We start from the raw sequence: 18,046 nt of genomic DNA, 5'->3' as shown, positions 1-18,046 counted from the left end.
TTCCCCACGACAGCTGACGGGGCAAGCGGCCTGTATCCCTTCAACAGGCCGCTCTGCGCAGTGTTTTGGTGGTTATCACCTGTGTCCATGTGGGCCAGCATGGTGCTCCGGGAGCACTGTAAAGTTGGCTTTGCCCTGCAGAGCCTCCCGTGCCTGCGCCCCGTTACATCCCATTGGGGTGCTTGTCAGCCTCCATACACTTCTGGCTCTGGAGTGCCCAGACCTGTAGGCTTCCTGCAGCGGCCCTGCTGCAGGTTGGTGGGGAGAGCAGCTCCCCACGCGCGGGGCTGGGCTGCGAGAACTGCCTGTCACGAGGCTGAGCTAACAAATGTACTGTTTTAACAGGGGAAAAAAAGTATTTCAGAAACAAGAGTAGGCTTTTTAAAAACGTGACACAGCTAATCCTGTCAAATATGATTTGAGCGGGTCCTGCCATCCAGTCAGCGAACAGCTGCTGAAGGGTGACCTGTACCGACACCGCTAGCACCGCTCCACGTTGCTTTCTCCAGTGCGTTACACTGCGGCGCTGCAGCAGCGCAGGCCGCCCCGGCGCGGTGCGTGCGGCTGCGCCCCGGCTGCGGACGCGGCCTGCTGGCAGTGCCCGGCGCGGCTCGGGCCCCTGAGCGCGGCCCCGTCGCCCCGCTCGCCTCCCCGGGGCCGGGCAGCGGGCGCGGCCCGCCCACGCCGGCGGGTGCACCCAGCGGGGGCCGGGGAGGAGCTGCCGCTGCGCCCGCCCTGCCCTGCCCTGCCCTGCCCGCGGGGCGGGGGGCAGCGCCGGGTCCGGGGCGGCGGGGCGAGGCGAGGCCTTGGCGGCGGCGGGAAGCGGGCGGCGCGATGCTGCCGGCGCTGCCGGACGGCGACGAGCGGGAGCTGGAGAGCAGTGAGGAGGCCGGCGGCGCGGGCGAGGAGCGGCGGCCGGAGCGGCACGGCAGCACCTACCACAGCCTGTACAGCTACCGGAGCTGCAGGTGAGCGGGGCGCCAGCCGGGGCCGGGGCCAGGGCCGGCCGGGGGGTGCGCGCCCTTTCCAGGCCTGGCCAGTTCCCAGATGCTGGAATTCGCTTTATTCCCCGCCCCCCCCCCCCCCCCCCCCCCCCCCCCGAGAGTTTTTTCCTCCCATAACGTCCCGATTCCCAGCTCCCGCTTTAAAACGGTTAAGGCCATATACCTTTCCCTGCTGCGTCCCCTCCCTGTGCTGTGTGCTGAGACTGGAACGGGTGATGCCAGGGCCTGACTTTCAGGTGCTGGCAGCAGGCGGGGGGCAGCGCGGGTGGCAGCGCCGATGGCAGCCCCGGCAGCGCGGGGGCAGAGACACCCTCCGGCGAAGACTTCAGGTAAAGCCAACCTGCGGGACAGCATCATTGCCCTTACCACCTCGCTTTAAAGTCTTTACCATATTGCTGTTAGGTGAACAGTAAGCAAGTATACTGAAGCCCCTTCAAAGCAGAAACCTCCATGAAAGCATGCTGAAGTCCCTCGGGTGCTTCTCCTGGAATACCTAGGGGATGGACACAACTACAGAGCTCAAATACTGTCTTAAACTACCATCTGTGAATTAGACTGTTTTCTTTGCTACTTAACATTCCTGTATTGACTTAAGTCTTCATGTAGATAGTAGGTAAATCAAATTTATTAAACAATTCTAAATGGACATTTTCCCACAAGCTCTGTAAGGGAGTTGTGGTTCTGTATTACAATTGGGGAAACACAGGAACAGAGAGGGGACAGTGACTGGTTCGTAACTGCTGAGCAGTTCAGCATCAGCTGACACCGCAGCTCCAGGCGTTGGTCTGGTAGGCAAACCACGGAATGCATTTCTGATGGGCCAGAAGTCACAGAGCGACTTAGTTGTAGGCCAGAGAAGGATCCTAGTGGGCCCCCATCTGGAAGCAGGTGGTTCTGTGCTTGTTCAAAGAAACAAAACAGTAACACTTAACTTTTTGCTAACTATTTATTCTTGTTTTTCAAAGCCTCTCCTTGCTGGACACTAACTTGCCATCTGAAGCAGAGACTGAGTTGCGCAGTTTTATTGCTAAGCGTCTTACTAAAGGAGCCCTGTTCGAAGGAATGGGGAATGTAGTGTCAGTGGGACTGAGGTAAATTTTTAAAATTATTTGTGAATGAGAAACTGTAAGCAACATTGGCAGCATTGCGTATCTTGCCATCTGCTGCTGCGCTTAGGTTTAATCCTGATTCCATGTTTTCAGCCTTATTGCTGCTGTTAGTAACAGCTTTATGCAGTGGCACTTTCCTCTTTCTAGGTAGTGTTGTGAAAAATACTGCAGTAAATAGTTTACTGTTTCAATATTTAAGATACTACATGCGTTTGTGTCTATTTCCTTTTAAACTACTGTGATCGCGCCATAGAGGAAAAAAGAAGGTCAAAGAGCTCTATATATGACCACAGGAGCCACCAGTGCTAGCGGGTGAAAGTTCTTTACAGAAATCACGTATGTCTGCTTTTTTCACTTACTTATTGTGATGTATCTTTAACAATATATTTTTTTCTGCATAGCATACCAGAATATAAAGTTGGTTGTTATTACTGTCGTTTCCAACAAGAAAATCTAGAAATGGCAACACTGGAATCAGACATCAATGCTCCAGAATACGTGGTTTGTTTCTTAGGTGGCTCAGAGAAAGGTCTGGAACTATATCCTTACATTTTCTTTATCTGTGTGGAGATGGAGATGATGTAAAAATTATGTTTCCTGCTTGAAATCAGCTCGTTTGTACACACTTTCCAGTAACTGAAAACGCTGGTAACAGCCATACACTGAAAGGGAAAAATGCAGGTCTTAACTGACGCAACTTATTTTCCTTAAGAAGATACTTTCAGACTTGAGCTGGACAAATACATTCAAAGTCTGAAGATAAACCTTGATTTGGAGGTAAGGCCTAACTTCTTTAAGTGGTGAAAATCACTATTTATGCAAATTAGTTACTAAGACAATCTGGAAAATTTAGTCTATAGAGACATTAGGTGTTTTAAGTACCAGTGTGAAACACTGAGAGAGTTGATTTACTGTGGTGACAGTGAAAGTCTAAAGTGCTATCAATGATAGAAGTCAAAAGAGAAAAAAAAGGGGGGGTGCAGGGACGGGACTTTCTTGTGCCAGTCATAAATCTGTTAAAGGTTACTTGCCATTGGATTCAGAGAGGAGAATGACTAATGAAAAGTAATGGTCTCCAGGAGAGTTATCAACGTCCACATAGATTCTTACCACTTCTGAATATTAAGGAAAGATTTTTCATGGTTTTCTTGTCACAGTTTTTCTAATGGAAGCTATGTGGTTTGAGTCTCCTCATCCTGTCTGCTGTTGCATGGTCTTTGCTCAGTATACACCATAATATTACAGTTCTGTTCTTAAAATATGAAGCCCTTCATTGCTGATAAAGCATGGCTTTAAATGTCAAATTCATCGTCATAGTTCACCGTGGTGGCTTTGACATCCAAATATCTTAGGCTGAATAGATTATTAATAGGCTTCTATTTGCATAGAAATGTAATTTGTAGTTAAAGTTTTATTGTTTCAACTTGTTACAGCAAAACCCCTGGGAGACCTACGTTAACCCCTACTTGCGAAGCTGGTTTGAGAATGCTATATGCCCTATTCAGAGAGTGGTACAGCTCTTCCAGGAGAAACTTGCCTTCTTGTTACATGCTGTAAGTGTATTTCAAACTGCATAACTAAAAAAGTTTCAGAAGGCATCTCAGCGATTTCAACATGTTTAAAATGTTTGATGTTTGCTTTCCCAGCAAGGAGTAAATGAAGAACAACTTTTCTTAATCCAGGGCAAGTAGTTTTCCCCTGCTCTATTGCTAAGGAAGCCTGTAGCAATTTCTTCTATCAATTTTTATAATTAACTAATTTTAAATTACGTAGTAGTGTCCAAGTTGAAATTAGAATGAAGAAATTAGAAACAGCATGAGAAAGCTGTCCCTGCTAAAATTTCTCTGAACCAAAAGGGATGTTACATTGCCTATGTACCTCATGTAATTCACTGGAAACAGGAAAGAAATTAATCCTAGCTCTAGTCCCTGAGTTTGAGGAGGCTTTGGATGGAATTGCTAAGAGAGTATAACTGCTATATTTCTTCTGAGCACAAAGCCAGCTGTGATGACTATAATGTGGAGTATTCCCTTAGCTTCTGCTCTTTCTCTGAAAAGAACAATTTTTTAAGTACCACATTATGCATTTATTGCTAGTAACTGCAGTATAGCAACAGAATAGCAAAGTTGTATCAGCTTTTTCCTTCTTTTTTTGTTTGTTTTAAGGCTTTGAGTTATACTCCTGTAGAAGTTAAAAACGCAGATGAAAGAACAGAAAAAGACATCAGCAGGTAAAAATACTTTGAGACCAAGGAACCTGTGAGTAACAGCTTTTTTGTATGACAGCCTCCTGTTCTTGCTGTTCAGGAATTGTAAAGAAGCAAGCAGTTCACAAGGGCTTTTTGTGTCAGGTTTCTGGCAGCTGCCAGCCTCCAAGGACTTGTTCAGGAAGGCACAATGACCTCCTTGTGTATTGCCATGACTGAAGAACAGCACAAGTCAATGATTATAGACTGTAGTGGACCTCAGCCTCAGTTGCATAATGCAGGTGAGATTACAGCTGTGAATACTTCTTCCTGTTACTTGTATCCATCAAGTGCCGAGCTGTGGACACCAGAGGTAGCTGAGGATGTTCAGAAGCCCAAAAGTTCATGCCTAGGAAGTTTGGATTCTAGCTGGAAACTAGAACAGCTGTTTTCCTATGAGGTAGCAGAGTAGTTTGTTTCAGAAGACATGCTGGAACTATGGTTTGAAAATTGTGATAATAAAATCCACAGTGCATTTAGGTTGCACACCATGAAACTAGCGACTCGTATGCCTCAGGGAAGCTGCAAAATGTTGTGGGTTTTTTTCCCCCGTGTATTTTTAACAAATGGAATTCAACAATCAGGACAGAATTTCACGTAATCACTGTAGCTGTGTTTCCTTTTCTTTTCCACATGTATTTCTTTTTTTCTTAAGACTTACATCCTGGCCCAAGTATGCTATTATCAGTTGTTATGTGAGGGGGTTTAAACCAGGTGAGTGCAGCTATATGTTTATGTTGAGCTCATTTACCTTTTCTCATCTCTTCTCTGTGTTCCTGAACAGCAAGCAACAGATTCTGTGAGGACTGGATGCAAGCTTTTGTGAATGGTGCTGAAGGTGGAAATCCATTTCTCTTCCGGCAGATTTTGGAAAACTTTAAGTTGAAGGTACGTGTTCGTATATGTTAAAGAGAAGCAAAATAACGAGGGAGCAAATACTCTTTTTGCAGCAAGGAAAAGTTTTAGGTTATTTATGATGTCTGATTTGATGATCAAAGTTGATGATATTCAAAAATGAAAATAAAAAAATGAAGTTTAAGTTGAGAACTGGCTTACATTCTGGTCTTGTCAACTACAGTAGTGTAGAAGTTGCTTTAGTGAGTGCTTCAAAGGCAGTTTCTCATATTTAAAATAAAGCACACTTTTTTTCTTAAAACACTGTAAATTTGAGCTGTGCACACACAATATCGTGATTGGTAACATTCAGTAGTTAACAGTTCTTAGGTGATCTGTCGTAATAGGAGAACTCTTGTTTCAAATTTGGACGTACCAAGTTGTGGTATCCACACATTTTGCATTGTTACAGCAGCACTGGTAATATGCATCAAAGACAGTACTCAATTCTTACATCACGCTTGAGTAGTAATGTAAAATTCCTGCAGGGAATGCTTCTGCTTCTCCTACTATTCTTCCTTCACTTTTTTTCCACTTGATAGAACATCTTCTGTCCATGTAGAAGGATAAGGAAATGCTGTTACTCTTTTCCCAGGCTATACAAGACATTAACAACCTGAAGAGGTATATCCGCCAGGCTGAAATGAACCACTATGCCTTGTTCAAGTGTTACATGTTTTTAAAGAACTGTGGCAGTGGAGACATCCTTTTGAAGATTGTTAAAGTAGAACATGCAGAAATGCCAGAAGCCAGAAACGTAGTGACCGTCCTTGAGGAATTCATGAGAGAAACATCAGTGGCTTAAAATTATCTTAATTTTTCTGTACTCATTTGAGAGTGTTGTATAAATCATTAATTTCTTCTGTGCAGCTTAGTTTCACTATGGCAGGATTTTTAATTTATATTTAAAAGTATTACCTAAGTCAAGCCTGAGTTGCAGTTTCATCTGCCTTTTCTCTTTTTTAGACAAAGCAGTGTGAGCCTTTTTAATGCGTAAATATCAGATCATACAAACTCCTGCATAATTTTCAGTGCTTAGCAGATTCTCAAAATGACTTGTTCCTTTTCTGAGGAAATCATGCCATTTGGTTTTTACAGTCATTGCACACAAAAAAACCCAACCACCAGATCCCTTACCTGGCAAGCATTTCAGTGTTTTAAGTATTTTAAATATCTTTACAATGATTATGTCTAATCATTAAGGTATGGTTACTTTTGTTTTAATATATAAAGAAGCACAAACATGTGGATAAATCATAGTAAATGAATTAATCATATTTGTTTATATAAGAGAACATAGATAACAAGCCTGTAGCTAGTTTCCACATTCTACTTTCAAACTGGCAGTTTGTTCTGCTGTTACTAGATAAACAAGTTGTTAATCGGTATGAAACAGAATGGCCTTAAGACTGAACAGTTTTGGGAATCAGTTTGTATGTATGTGTGTACGTACACTGGACAGACGTGGTAAATTCCCAGGCTATTTGATGAACCCCCTTCTTCATTAGTTTGCATTGTGATCAAGACCTTCTTTGTATGTCTCGTACCCATTTTGCATAACTGTAAATAATCATCTGGTTTTCAGTCATGGAGAATTAAACCTGGAAGTTTCACAGATTAAATACTAACTTTAAATTAATAGAAACTTCTTCAGAAATGGAAGTAAACTAAGTTCCCAAGTTAATTATTCAGGCTTTAAAACATTTCCTTATATTTCAGCAATGAGTTCTTACCCATATCATAAGATATTTAGACAGCAGAATACTTGAAGAAAATCTTTGGCTACAGCTGGAATCAAAACTTACGAGCCTCTGATTGACCCTTAAAGGAGGACTATTTCTGTAAACCTGATACAAGCAAAACTCCCTGTTGCTTTCCTTTACGGCAGAGAGTGTTTGAATGCCGAACTCTGGGTGTGTTAGAACAACTCTTCCTGAAACACTAACAGCGTCTTACTAATGCAGTTAATTTGACTGACTGTTCTGCTAGTGCTCTGTACTGTGATGATAAAAGTTGAGTGCTTTCCTGTGACACCACTGTGTTGAACCTATAATAAGGTTTACAATAAAACACATTCAAGTCTGTAATAGTGTGCCTACATTAAATTACAAATAAGTGTTGTCCTCAATGTCTCCTGTTTAAAATCCTTTATTCACACAACACAGGGGAGCTGCTAGTGTGATGTGCAGGAAGTGTCACATGGACACCCAAGGTGACATGTAACATATATGGGCAGGTCAGAGAAGAAAATAAAAGTAATCTGAAAGAAAACCCTCTATTTTCTCATTTTCAGGAGCTCTAAGGAGTAACAACACTTTCCTTCAGGATATTCATGAGTGAGCAAAGCGGCACCACTCAATTAAACATGTCACCCTATGTCACTCTTCTACATTTTTAACAAAGTTAGAGCACTGATCGTTTAGTATTTTGCCTGATCAGGAGGCAGGGAATAGGTCAGTGCTCAAAAAAATAAACTAAAACAGAAGTTGGATGTGAAGAAGAGGTAGCTGTGATCCGGTAGGAGCATAGGAAGTCATCCCGCTAACCTGGCGTGTTCCTTGTTCCCGTACCTAGGCAGGAGTTGGGCTGGGTGTTCTGTGCGCTGGCCTCAATACATGCAGAGTAGGTCAGTCCCAGGCACAGCAGTGCCGGTGGTGATAAACTTCCTGAGATGCAACTGCAGTTGCTTTGCGCAGTCTTCATCCCTGGAAGTTTTCAAGAATAAACTGGCTGAAGCACTGAACAGCGCGCATTACCCCTTAGCTAAGGGTGGACTAGAGATCTGAGGCCCCTCATAACCTGAATTATCCTATTATCCTGTGACCTGTACTACACTTCAACTAAGATTTTTGTTTTGTTTGCTAGGTAAGTTATCATAAATCACTCTTCAAAATCGGGTATTTTTAACCTTAACTGTAAAACTCTGCTTAGTCTTGTTAGGGCTTCTCCTCTCCATCGTAACGCGTTGTTCAGTATCAGTCCTGCTGAATTTGTACTGTTACAACTGCTCAGCTTCAGTCACAGCTGCTTCTGGTGAAAGTTCCTTTTCCTGAATTTTCCCAGCACCGAAGGATGGCTGGCATTATAAAAAACCTGATTTCTTACTTTCTGCAGCCTCTGTTTTATCATCTCATTTCTGCTAGCTTTGCGGTGACTTTGCCACTCAGTTTCCTAACTATTAAGATGCTGACAAGTACACACACACACTGCAATATACCCTGGTAGTTCATTAATTTCCAGGTTTTACTGGCGTCTTCCTATTATAAATTCTATTTTTAAAAACAGAACTAAAGGAAATTAAACAAAAGCATAATAAATAATGCAGAAGCAGCTGTTTAACTACACGAATGCCTGGAGAGTATTAGACATGACTTCCTCCAGCCGTCAGCTATTTAATGCTCAGGATGAAGCATACAAAAGGTCAGAAGATGCTGAGATGTGCACTTAATTTGCAAACCTGGAAGATTTTTACTGTAGTTTTAAGGGTCTGATTTAAAAACCTTCAGGGGGAAAAAAGCAAACAGCAAACCTAAACAACAAACAAAACTCCCCAAACCCAACCAACATACAACCCCCCAGGCCTATGTTAAGAATGCAAGTTTAGATTTAACTGCTACAGACCTGCAGTCTGAAAGATCAGGGTCTAGTTTGTGCTTTGGGGGTTCCCCCCATCTTTACCCCCAAGAGAAGGGGCATATATGCCACTAAAGAGAAACTAGTATTTCTCTTTCTGACACTTATGAGCAATGCTTACTATACAGAATATGATCGGAGTTACAGGAATAAAGTTATAATGAGTTTTATGAGTTTGTGTGATCAAGGCTGCCAGCTTTTGGCTCCTTCTCTGTGACAGATATGCTGCAAGTGGCAGTATTTCTGTCCTTCAGTTTGCCTTTCTAAAATTATTTTACCCAGCAAGAAAAATGTACGGTGCTAGCAGACAGTAACACTGCTTGTATAACACTGACAAAAAACGACAAAACCCACCTTACCTTCTTGCTGGAAGTCCTCAGCTAGTGAATAAAGAGATTTAAGTGTCTCCAAAAGCTCAGTTAAGTGCAGAAAACAAGCAAGAGCCAAGTCCCACATATGGCAGCAGTGACCTGCTTCCCCTTAGGAGTAACATCTGACAGGAACTGCTGCTAGTTACATCTTCATTTCTTTTAAGTTACACTTTAACGCGTTGTTGCCCAACAAAACCACAAAAATATTTTTCAGAATAAGCCTCCCCCTTCCACATTGATGGAAGGAGTTTTATTTTAGTTATCTCAAAATAACTAAATCAGTTGGAGGTTTGCTGCAGAACTTCCTGGATATGTTGTTCCCGCTACTGATTCAAGAGGCAAGAATGTATTTCCTCCGAAATGTTAAGACATTCGGTAGAGACTGATGTTAAAAAAGAACAACTCCCCACTCCAATAACAAATTGTAAATGCTCTAATGATGTACTCGGCCATCAGCTTCCCCACAGTTCTGAGGTCATTATTGCACTAAAGCGTCAGTCGTCAAATGGTGGGACAAGACCTGTATTTCAATACAAGTCCCAACCCGATTCTGCATCCCTGTTATATCTCATGGAGAAATAAAGCAGCAGTTCACTCTCCCCTTTATCTTTCAGATAGATACTTTTAGAAAGACATAAAAATGAGTTATCAATGCCACTATTAAAAGATTACACTGCAGAGCTCAAAAGCAATTGCTCTTTTGTTAAATACTGTGTTAACTGTAGACAAACTTACAAAACTGTCTTCGAAAGTTTTTTCTTGGTTGTTTTTTGGCATACGATGTAGAACAGCTCAATTTATTAAAAAAAAAAAAAAAAAAAGAGAGAGAGAGAAAAACACCAACAAAAAAATTTAATGGATTCTGCGCTCAAATAATATTGTTACAACAAAAATATACAGAATATACACAATACAAAAATATTTGGAAATGTACCATAGCATCTTACCTTGCAAATATCATTTTGTTTTACTAGCCCTTAACGGGAAAGTATCATTTGTTCAGGATTTTAAGGCAGAAAATTACATTGTTTAGTGCTTAGTGTTTAACACTTGAATGTGTTGTTAGCATTAGTAGTATAAGCAAAAGAAAAGCTGCATAAATCTAGCTTTATTTGCAAACTAAACAGACACTGTGGGGGAGTCAGGAGACAGTCACTGACTAACGTATCTATTAAGCTCACTGGAAATTAAGGTACTTTTGCTACTTAAATCAGGCCTAGGGGATATTTTGTGCTCTGTGTTGTAAAGTACCCTGAAACATAGATTTTCTGTACTACTACTACTACTGGCATTTCAGAAATACCTCATTAGAAAGCTTTTTCCAATTAAAAACCAAAGATTAATGGTGACATTAAAAATACATTTACCTTTAAACAAGCATGGCTTCTGTCTTATGTGTGATTCTTTCTTTATAATGCTGCAAATGCACTGTTTTCCTTTATAACCAGCTCTCAGCATCAGTGATTGCGGAAGGAGTTTTTGAGTTGTATCACAGAGCACTGTAGAGCAGCCACTACTATAAAAGAAACAGACAGCAGCAATATTCAAAGAGGCTAAAACCCCAGAGGTGCTGGCCTTTCTTCTCTAGATCCCAGTTTACCTCCAGAGGTTGCTGGTGTTGAACTGCATCCATATTCTCCAGTTCCACTTCGAGCAAAGCCAGTGGATGGGGGTTCCAAAGCAGCTGAGCTGAGCTTGAGCCTATGTAAACAGAAAGACTCCAAGCTCTTTACTCACTGAAGTATGTGTGAAAGTCCTACCCACGATCCTGTGAGACTAAATATTGGCACAAACCAGCAGCTGCCTTCTGAGGTCAGCAGATAGCTGTTATTTTAGTACCAGCTCTGAATGTGTCAGATTCCATCCTTCACACCCCAGTTCAAATTGAAACTATCTAATATGATTTAAAACACATGGGCAGTATAATCCATCAGAAGGAGCAAGGTCTTGGGATACAGTACCCCTGAGCTTTATTTCTAATCCAGCAACCCTCAGACAATGAGGCCTCCCCCTTCCCCATTGATAAAATACTTCCTACTGCTAAAGGAGTGAGTAGTCAAGAACCACAACACGCCACGTAAGTGCTAAGATTCCTCATCGACTGATGGGGGAAAAGTGACATGAGATGTTGTCTTAAGAACTCAGCAAAAGTAAATCCAACAGCATTTTTATGACTCCTCTACACCTCACTCAGAGATTGTTTCTGGTAATCTCCTCTCCCATCACTCCATTACAACCCTCCCCCTCCTCCTTCCTGTATTATTACCGATGTGTGTAAAATTAATCTCTACAGGTCTCCAAGCATCTAAGAATAAAAGGTGCATTTGCAAGCCCCATGGACTTTGATCTACCTGGTCTCCCCCTCCTCCTTCCTCCCCGTGGCTGGCTGAGCCACTTCTCCCATCTCTCCTCCAGGACGAGGGATCAGCAAGAGGCTTGGAGCCGGACCCCACCTCTGCTATCACTGCGCTGCCCGCAGTGTCCCTGAAGGAGCTCTACCACCAGTACCTCAGGCTCCCCCAGTCTGCATTACTGCTCCCTAACCCATACTCACTGGACCAGCGCTGCAATATACTCACTAAGCCCAGCATAGAAATGGCTTTTTTCCTCCCAGGTGTTGTGTCCTCACTCAAGGACACAACCATGAAATAACTTCCTCTAATGTGCACTGTTCAAATCTGTACATTGGTAACACTCCTTGCCTTTTGCTCTAGCACTGCACATCCATGAGGTTCAATAGATTCACATTTTACCCAACTGATGTAAAATCCTGGCAGCAGCTGAAAAAAAACCAAAATAATTACCAAAAACAGTCCCTCAGTGGACAATTCCTTCAGGAACACATTGCTGACTGTGACAAGTTGGAACCACAAATGAGCAGGATGGAGAATATTACATCTCCTACATAAGCCAGCAGCTTCAAGGACATCTGGAGGTAAAAGAAAAGCCTGGTTGCTATTAGCTCTCTGGTGCCGCAGCACTCTGGCACTCCTGGGTGCACTAGAAAACATAACTAGATTTCCTGATACTCTGTAAAAACATAACAAGTTTTCACAGTGTAATTTTAGTGATTAAAAAAAATAATTATAAAAGCTTAAGCACTTTGTGCTGCTCCTGACTCCATGAGCTGACAGATTCTTAGCAGACAACAGGCTCTGTGTACAGCCTGCTCTATGCACAGGGAGAGATTTCAGCTCTGATGAGCAGGAACATGAGAGAGTTTAATTTCTTCACCCACAATAAAACTAGTACTGCTTTTATGGGGCCTTTCTGATCCCCAGGGCTTCCTCTGGACTTGCTCAGACAGGGCATGGGGACACAATGAAAGTCAGAAAGATGAACATTGTGTAAAAGAACAACTCATAAGCTCAACCTCAGAGCTGTTTTCAACCAGTTCATGTAAACTATGTTCAACTACGGATAAAGGACCAAAGAAGAGTGCCTGGACTACTCTGTTCAGCTCCCTTCTGCTCCTGAACAGAGGCAAAAGATATGTTGCCCAGGGTCAGGCTGATGAAGAAACTGGTGGCCCTTGAACTTGTAGCTTGCTGCTTCACCCCAGAGCACACCACTGACAGGCACCTCTCCTGAGGAGAAACTGATGGGCATTAAGTAGCTTTCAGTTGAGAAATCAAAAAATAAAATGCAATGGGTACATACTATCCCATGGTAAATTATAGGCAAAATAATCTGGGCTTTGTTGCGATTGAAATTTTCTACCAAAATATTCCAAGTTTTCCTAAAACTTCAGGGGAATTCCCATTTCTGCTCACCTCTGTTTTAAAGGCATCTGTAATCAGAAAGGCTTAGCAATAGTTGAGGAAAGGAATGTCCTCCTTACATGTTAACCATGCTTCTGTCAGTGTTTTCCCAGCTCCCTGCTCTCCTGCTTGCCTGCTGCTCCCCAGGGAGATGATCTCCACAGCTACGAAACTCACTGGACCAGCACCTGAAACGATGCATATAAACTCTCATGACTGCTTTGATCTGGACCCAAAGTGCAGAGGTAAAATGGCACAGGGAACCCATCCCCTTCTCCAAAATGAACAGCACTCTGACCTTTATCCCTTCCTCTTGTCCCTTGACCCGAGGGCCCATGAGCACTATACTAGCCATGCAGAACAAGGAGGGTGCAGTTGCCCTCAGAGATCCCATCCCTGTGCACAAAGGTGGCAAAAATTGTTTCTTTTGCAGGTAAGGCTTATTCTAGGCTGTAGAAACATTTATTTTCTCCCCCACTCCCCTTCCCCGAGGCAACAGGAGTTTTACTAGTGCATAGCACTAGTTCTGCTCTGGGAGCAGAACTTCACCGTTCCACACCAGAGAGATTTTTCCCCTAAGAGGCAAAGAAGGGGGCAGCTGATAAGCACTTGCGAATGTCCCCTCTAGAAAGACAGACTCCTACTAGTTTGTGGTATCATCTGGCAGCACCAATTACACAGCTGAGAGAATAAAGCCTACAATACAGAGACATTTTGCTACAGAGCAAACACAACTGCTACAGTGCCTGTGAGATGTGCTGTGGAAGGCTGTGGTGGCTGGTGCCTGGGCACCAGTATGCAAATAGAAAAAAGGAAGAGAGCAGCTAATCTGTGAGAGACTCCTAGGGCTGCTTTATCCAGGCCATCAAACTAGGTGGGTAAAGGGGAGAGAAAAGGAGGGCATCCACATTCCTGAACTGTAGTTTGGCAGCTCTCTAAAGTGAGAGGCAAAATAACATAAGCACCTTACAGAGAAGAGTACCTACAAGCACTGCTTGTGCTACAGAAGTTCTACTCTGGTCCCCAGGTCCACACAGCCAACTGTATGGACTGTACTACAGACCATTTACAGATTGCTGAACCCTGGACTTGGCCAATGCTAAAGAAAAAGGCATCATTGCAACTAACTGTTGCTTGGAGCCCCTGAACATCCACTGCCTCTGGAAGAGGCATCCTTGAATTAGCAGACACTTTAAAACCAGTTTTATCAAGTTTCACAATGATCACTGTAACACAGTAACACTCTTTCCACTTCAGTGGAAAAACAGTGCTACATACAACCTGATTTAACTCCACTGACTTCAGTGGACAGATTTGGCCCCAAATGTACTGTATGGCTGTAAAGACTAGATAGTACTACCCCTATGCTGCTACAGGTGATCCTGGTCCTACTTTTCTAGTAAGAACCTGCTGGAAGAGTTGACAACCTTGCTAGGAGCTCATTGCAGGCCAGGTGTTAGATCAATGTGGGCCAGAAATCGAGTAAGAAGAAAACAGCACCTGACTGTCAGCTGATAAACACAGTTGAACACTTGCCCTCCTTTTCTCCATCCCTCCAAAAAGAAAGCCCAGCCACAATCTCTAGCCACAGCAGGTTTGAGGGGTGTGTGTGTAGATTAATTAAAATCAAGTGAAACATGCACAGTAAGAGTCACCTCTGGCTGGGTGTCCACAACGCTCTAAGATTCCCAAGGTTTATAGTGCAAAACATTTGACCTGTAAGTTGAAGACCAGTCTCCGTCACTTTGGGTGATCAAGTTCTGCTGATTGCTTTGAAAGGTGCATAAGACAGGTTTCACTGTAGGCTAAAATATCTTAGGAACCATTCAAGTAATTAAACAGTGGCACTGGTATGGCTGAACAGTCAGGTGTGTCCATAGAAACCAAACCCAAGCTGCCTGTTGAGCACCATGCGAGTCTCTAATTAGTAAATATCTGCTCTTTTTCCCTTTCAGTGTTCAGTAACATTGAGGACATTTGTTCAACAACTGGCCATAATTCCAGCACTGACCTGGAAAATATAAATATTTCATATAAAATATTGATGTGTGCTAACAAACCAAGTGATAAGTGCCCAGGTACAAGCTGCCCAGTGGGAGCCCTGGCAGTGGCGAAACTGCAGGGTCCAGGCCAGCCAGTATTACAGTACCTGCTAGATTTGTGAACAAACTGATCAGCCCATTCTTTCATGAGATCTTTAAGCATCTCCTCCAGCATACACTTTTGTTCAAAGGAATCATCCTCCCCTAAGTTAAATATAAAAATAGATCCTCCATCTTCATTCATTTAACATAGCTGACCGACTTCCACCCTTGCATTTCCTGTCCTGTGTTTTCAAGGAGGGGGAGGTAGCTTTAGATCCAACAGGCTGTAGGCAAAAATGTTCCAGAAGATGGCAAACAAGACAAAAATGACATAAATAGAAAGGAAGATCCACCATAAAGTCTGATCTTGGAGTCTCTGCTCATAGTTCCTCAGGATGATGACACCAAGGGTGATTCCAACCATCACCCCTCCAAGGTGAGCCATGAAGCTGGGGTGTGGGCATGGTGGGTAAGCAGAGGGATGAAATCGCAGCCACACAGCTCTTCCAAATTCAAAGCTCACTGGAACAAAGAAGGAAAAGTAAATTAATTGCCTAGGTCTACCCCTTCTTAAGTCCACCTTGCAGGCAGCGCTGCATCCCTGAAAAAATCGAGAGGGAAAAACTGCCTTGTATGGTGAGCGCAGGGAAGCTGGGAAGCTGTGGCTATGTGAGGGTTGTGGCGCACAGACATGAGGCGAGGTCTTCACAGTGGTTGGTAAGTGGTCTAGTTCATGGGAGTGTAGGTAGATGGGGGAATATTCTACCAAAATTTATACCAAACCCATAAAATAAAAATAAATTTTTTAAAAAGCGTTACACTTTGAAGACAATTGTCTGTGATAAATACATGGCTTAGTTTCCTTTATCACACCACCCTAGGGATATGGCTGGAAGATAATTCATTAATATGTGTATAATGCCATTGCCATCCCAGATAGGAATTGCTCTGGGAAACCTACGTATTATCATTACAGAAGCACTGCTTGTTTGTGAATTCAAAGACATTTAAGTCACAGATCTTCACAAACGCCACAAGCTACAGATGCTGGCTAACAACAAATCACCATTTACAAATGCCTGCGTTGAAAGCCAAAATCTGCATTTGACAGCAATGTGGTGTCTGCTGCCAGAAGGTCCAGCTGCAAGTTCCTACCAAACCTGCTGCAAAGTCAAAACTCTCTGAATCAGCACAAACTCTTATGAAAAGGACAAACAAAACAGGATTGTGTCTGCATCATACTTACTACAGATCAAGGCAACAGCCATGCGCAGCAGTTTGAATTGGCACTTCATTCCTGACCAGTTCTGGAAAAAGAGACAAGAAAAACAAAGTGATGCTGCATGCAAACCTGGAGGGATTTTAGATTCAGGTCTATGCTGGAAGAGCATCAAGGACAACCATTCCTTGCAACAAACCCCTTTCGTTGCCTTTGCCACCTGGCTGCGAACTCTCCACTCACCACACCAAACCCAGATCTGTCAATCCCAGAGGACACAACCATAAAGGACATATTGCAGACATGTTCAAGTTACAGACTTGCCTGGCAGTCTTACTGACTTTCCTTGCCTGAGCCCCAGCTGGTGTGGTGTGGTCCTTGGCTGGCCTTGCCATTCTCCGTTCTTCAGATAGACTAATTTGTAACATGTTAGTATGATGTTTCACCTCAAATTCTGACTTCTGAAAATAAGTGAATTTACCTACCCTGCAAAACCCTGTTGTATTAGGCCACATCAAATAAAAGTATCTTAACTAGTACCTAGCATTCAACACAAGCAGCATTCTGGTTAACATCACAGAGCTAATCATGATGCACTTGGAGGCCAAACACTGTCACCTGTCAGGCAATTTTTCAGTGCATTCAAGCCCTGCTGTGCTTTTCCAGTGCTACAGCCTGTTACCTCGGGCTCCCTGAAATTCTGCAACTCAGAACTGATTGGCAGAGCACACACAGATAATAAAGATCTCAATAAAAGCATACCAAGGAAACAGTGCGTAAGAAAGCCTGGATTTGGACTCCTCTGTCTTCAGGCTTGGTCATTAATCCATATAGTGGAATAAGAATCTCTGAATGATAGTCAGAAATCCTGGGAGAAATGTTTAAATTCCTCCTTTTCCACTTGCACAAAATTTCCAAGCAGAAAAAGAGATCATGTTCTGGGGAACTCAGATGTATGACAACATTATTATTAGGTGACTAAATGAAATTTTGCCTGTTGAAAGCAGTATGAGATACCAAGCTAGCCAAGTGTCTTGTGAAGAACTCCCTGTTCATCACACTGAAGTAATAAAAAAATGCTTGTAAACTCTTCAACCTATCTTTAATGGCACCCATTATCTTTCCAGCCTGCTGAAGAAATATTCTGCAATACATATTACATATACTCAAGTTATATGTGGGATCTGTCTGTAAATCCCTTCTGTGACTGCAAAAATGCAATCTCTACACTATAAGCAACTCATTTTCTCTCTCCACAGAGACACCTAACCCAGTCAGAAGGCTCTGAACTCGATTAATACTGTGCTGCTTCCTTCAGTTTTAATTTCTATGTAGCTGTTTTGAATTCCTCCCCTCATGCTTTTCCTTAGGGTGACGTGCTTTATTGCTTCCCCCTGTTGGTTATTTTATGTATTTATTTCCAATAGTATTTATTTGTACAAGCAGGAATGTTTTCATTTCCTCTGGACCCTCCCCACAACAGTCCCTCCTCTTCCCAGCACATTCAAAGCAGCTGTGCAAGACTCTGTGCTTTACCAGCAAACAGCCAACATGTCTTTCAGCATGTGGAAGCATCACATCTAGATACTAATTGAGCAGAGAGAGAAGAGAGGGAAAGAAAAGGAAAAAACCTCCACCAGAATGGAAAAGGTAGTAATTTCAGACAAGAAGAGAGACAGCAGATATTGGGGAAATATAGATGCTAAAAGCAATGAGTAGTAAAATG

The 18,046-nt window shown here is 42.9% G+C and overlaps 2 protein-coding genes and 1 long non-coding RNA gene across 8 annotated transcripts in view; 1 reads left to right on the top strand and 2 right to left on the bottom strand.

The window, feature by feature from the left end:
• Window positions 1-223: 223 nt before the first annotated feature.
• On the top strand, window positions 224-7,375 carry LOC308062525 (protein Njmu-R1). Of its 2 annotated transcripts, XM_080384169.1 has the most exons (10): window positions 224-968; window positions 1,241-1,333; window positions 1,970-2,095; window positions 2,515-2,652; window positions 2,833-2,890; window positions 3,547-3,666; window positions 4,279-4,343; window positions 4,464-4,600; window positions 5,143-5,246; window positions 5,848-7,375. In XM_080384169.1, the coding sequence occupies exons 1-10, from the start codon at window positions 835-837 to the stop codon at window positions 6,055-6,057; spliced, it is 1,185 nt and encodes a 394-aa protein (XP_080240295.1). In that variant the 5' UTR covers window positions 224-834; the 3' UTR covers window positions 6,058-7,375. The 2 variants fall into 2 exon arrangements, with proteins under 2 accessions (XP_080240295.1, XP_080240296.1); XM_080384170.1 differs by lacking the exon at window positions 1,241-1,333.
• Window positions 1,339-9,233, bottom strand: LOC308063703. The gene is made up of 3 exons (XR_013928039.1): window positions 7,799-9,233; window positions 2,663-2,775; window positions 1,339-1,903 (listed from the first exon to the last, which is right to left on the bottom strand). It is a non-coding gene; the product is annotated as an uncharacterized lncRNA (long non-coding RNA).
• An 858-nt stretch (window positions 9,234-10,091) lies between these two features.
• RHBDL3 (rhomboid like 3) overlaps window positions 10,092-18,046 on the bottom strand; it is a 77,288-nt gene continuing 69,333 nt past the window's right edge. For all 5 annotated transcript variants that reach the window (XM_080383688.1, XM_080383690.1, XM_080383691.1 and 2 more), the window contains 2 exons: window positions 16,348-16,408; window positions 10,092-15,623 (listed from right to left, as the gene is read on the bottom strand). In XM_080383688.1, the coding sequence (XP_080239814.1) occupies window positions 15,352-15,623; window positions 16,348-16,408 (333 nt within the window). In that variant the 3' untranslated portion in view covers window positions 10,092-15,351. The remainder of the gene's footprint in view (window positions 15,624-16,347; window positions 16,409-18,046) is intronic.

The sequence above is a fragment of the Falco punctatus genome (genome assembly GCF_963210335.1).
Source record: "Falco punctatus genome assembly, chromosome: 1".
In the NCBI taxonomy this organism is placed as follows: Eukaryota; Metazoa; Chordata; class Aves; order Falconiformes; family Falconidae; genus Falco; species Falco punctatus.
The sequence above is the reverse complement of the archived record's forward strand: the minus strand, read 5'-3'. Positions and strand labels throughout refer to the sequence as shown.

Bases quoted from the DNA above. Each gene is read 5' to 3' on its own strand.
- LOC308062525 (XM_080384169.1), top strand. From the start codon at position 835: ATGCTGCCGGCGCTGCCGGACGGCGACGAGCGGGAGCTGGAGAGCAGT. The intron at 2,096-2,514 runs GTAAATTTTTAA...TTTTCTGCATAG, and splicing joins GTAGTGTCAGTGGGACTGAG to CATACCAGAATATAAAGTTG. The intron at 2,653-2,832 runs ATATCCTTACAT...TTAAGAAGATAC, and splicing joins TCAGAGAAAGGTCTGGAACT to TTTCAGACTTGAGCTGGACA.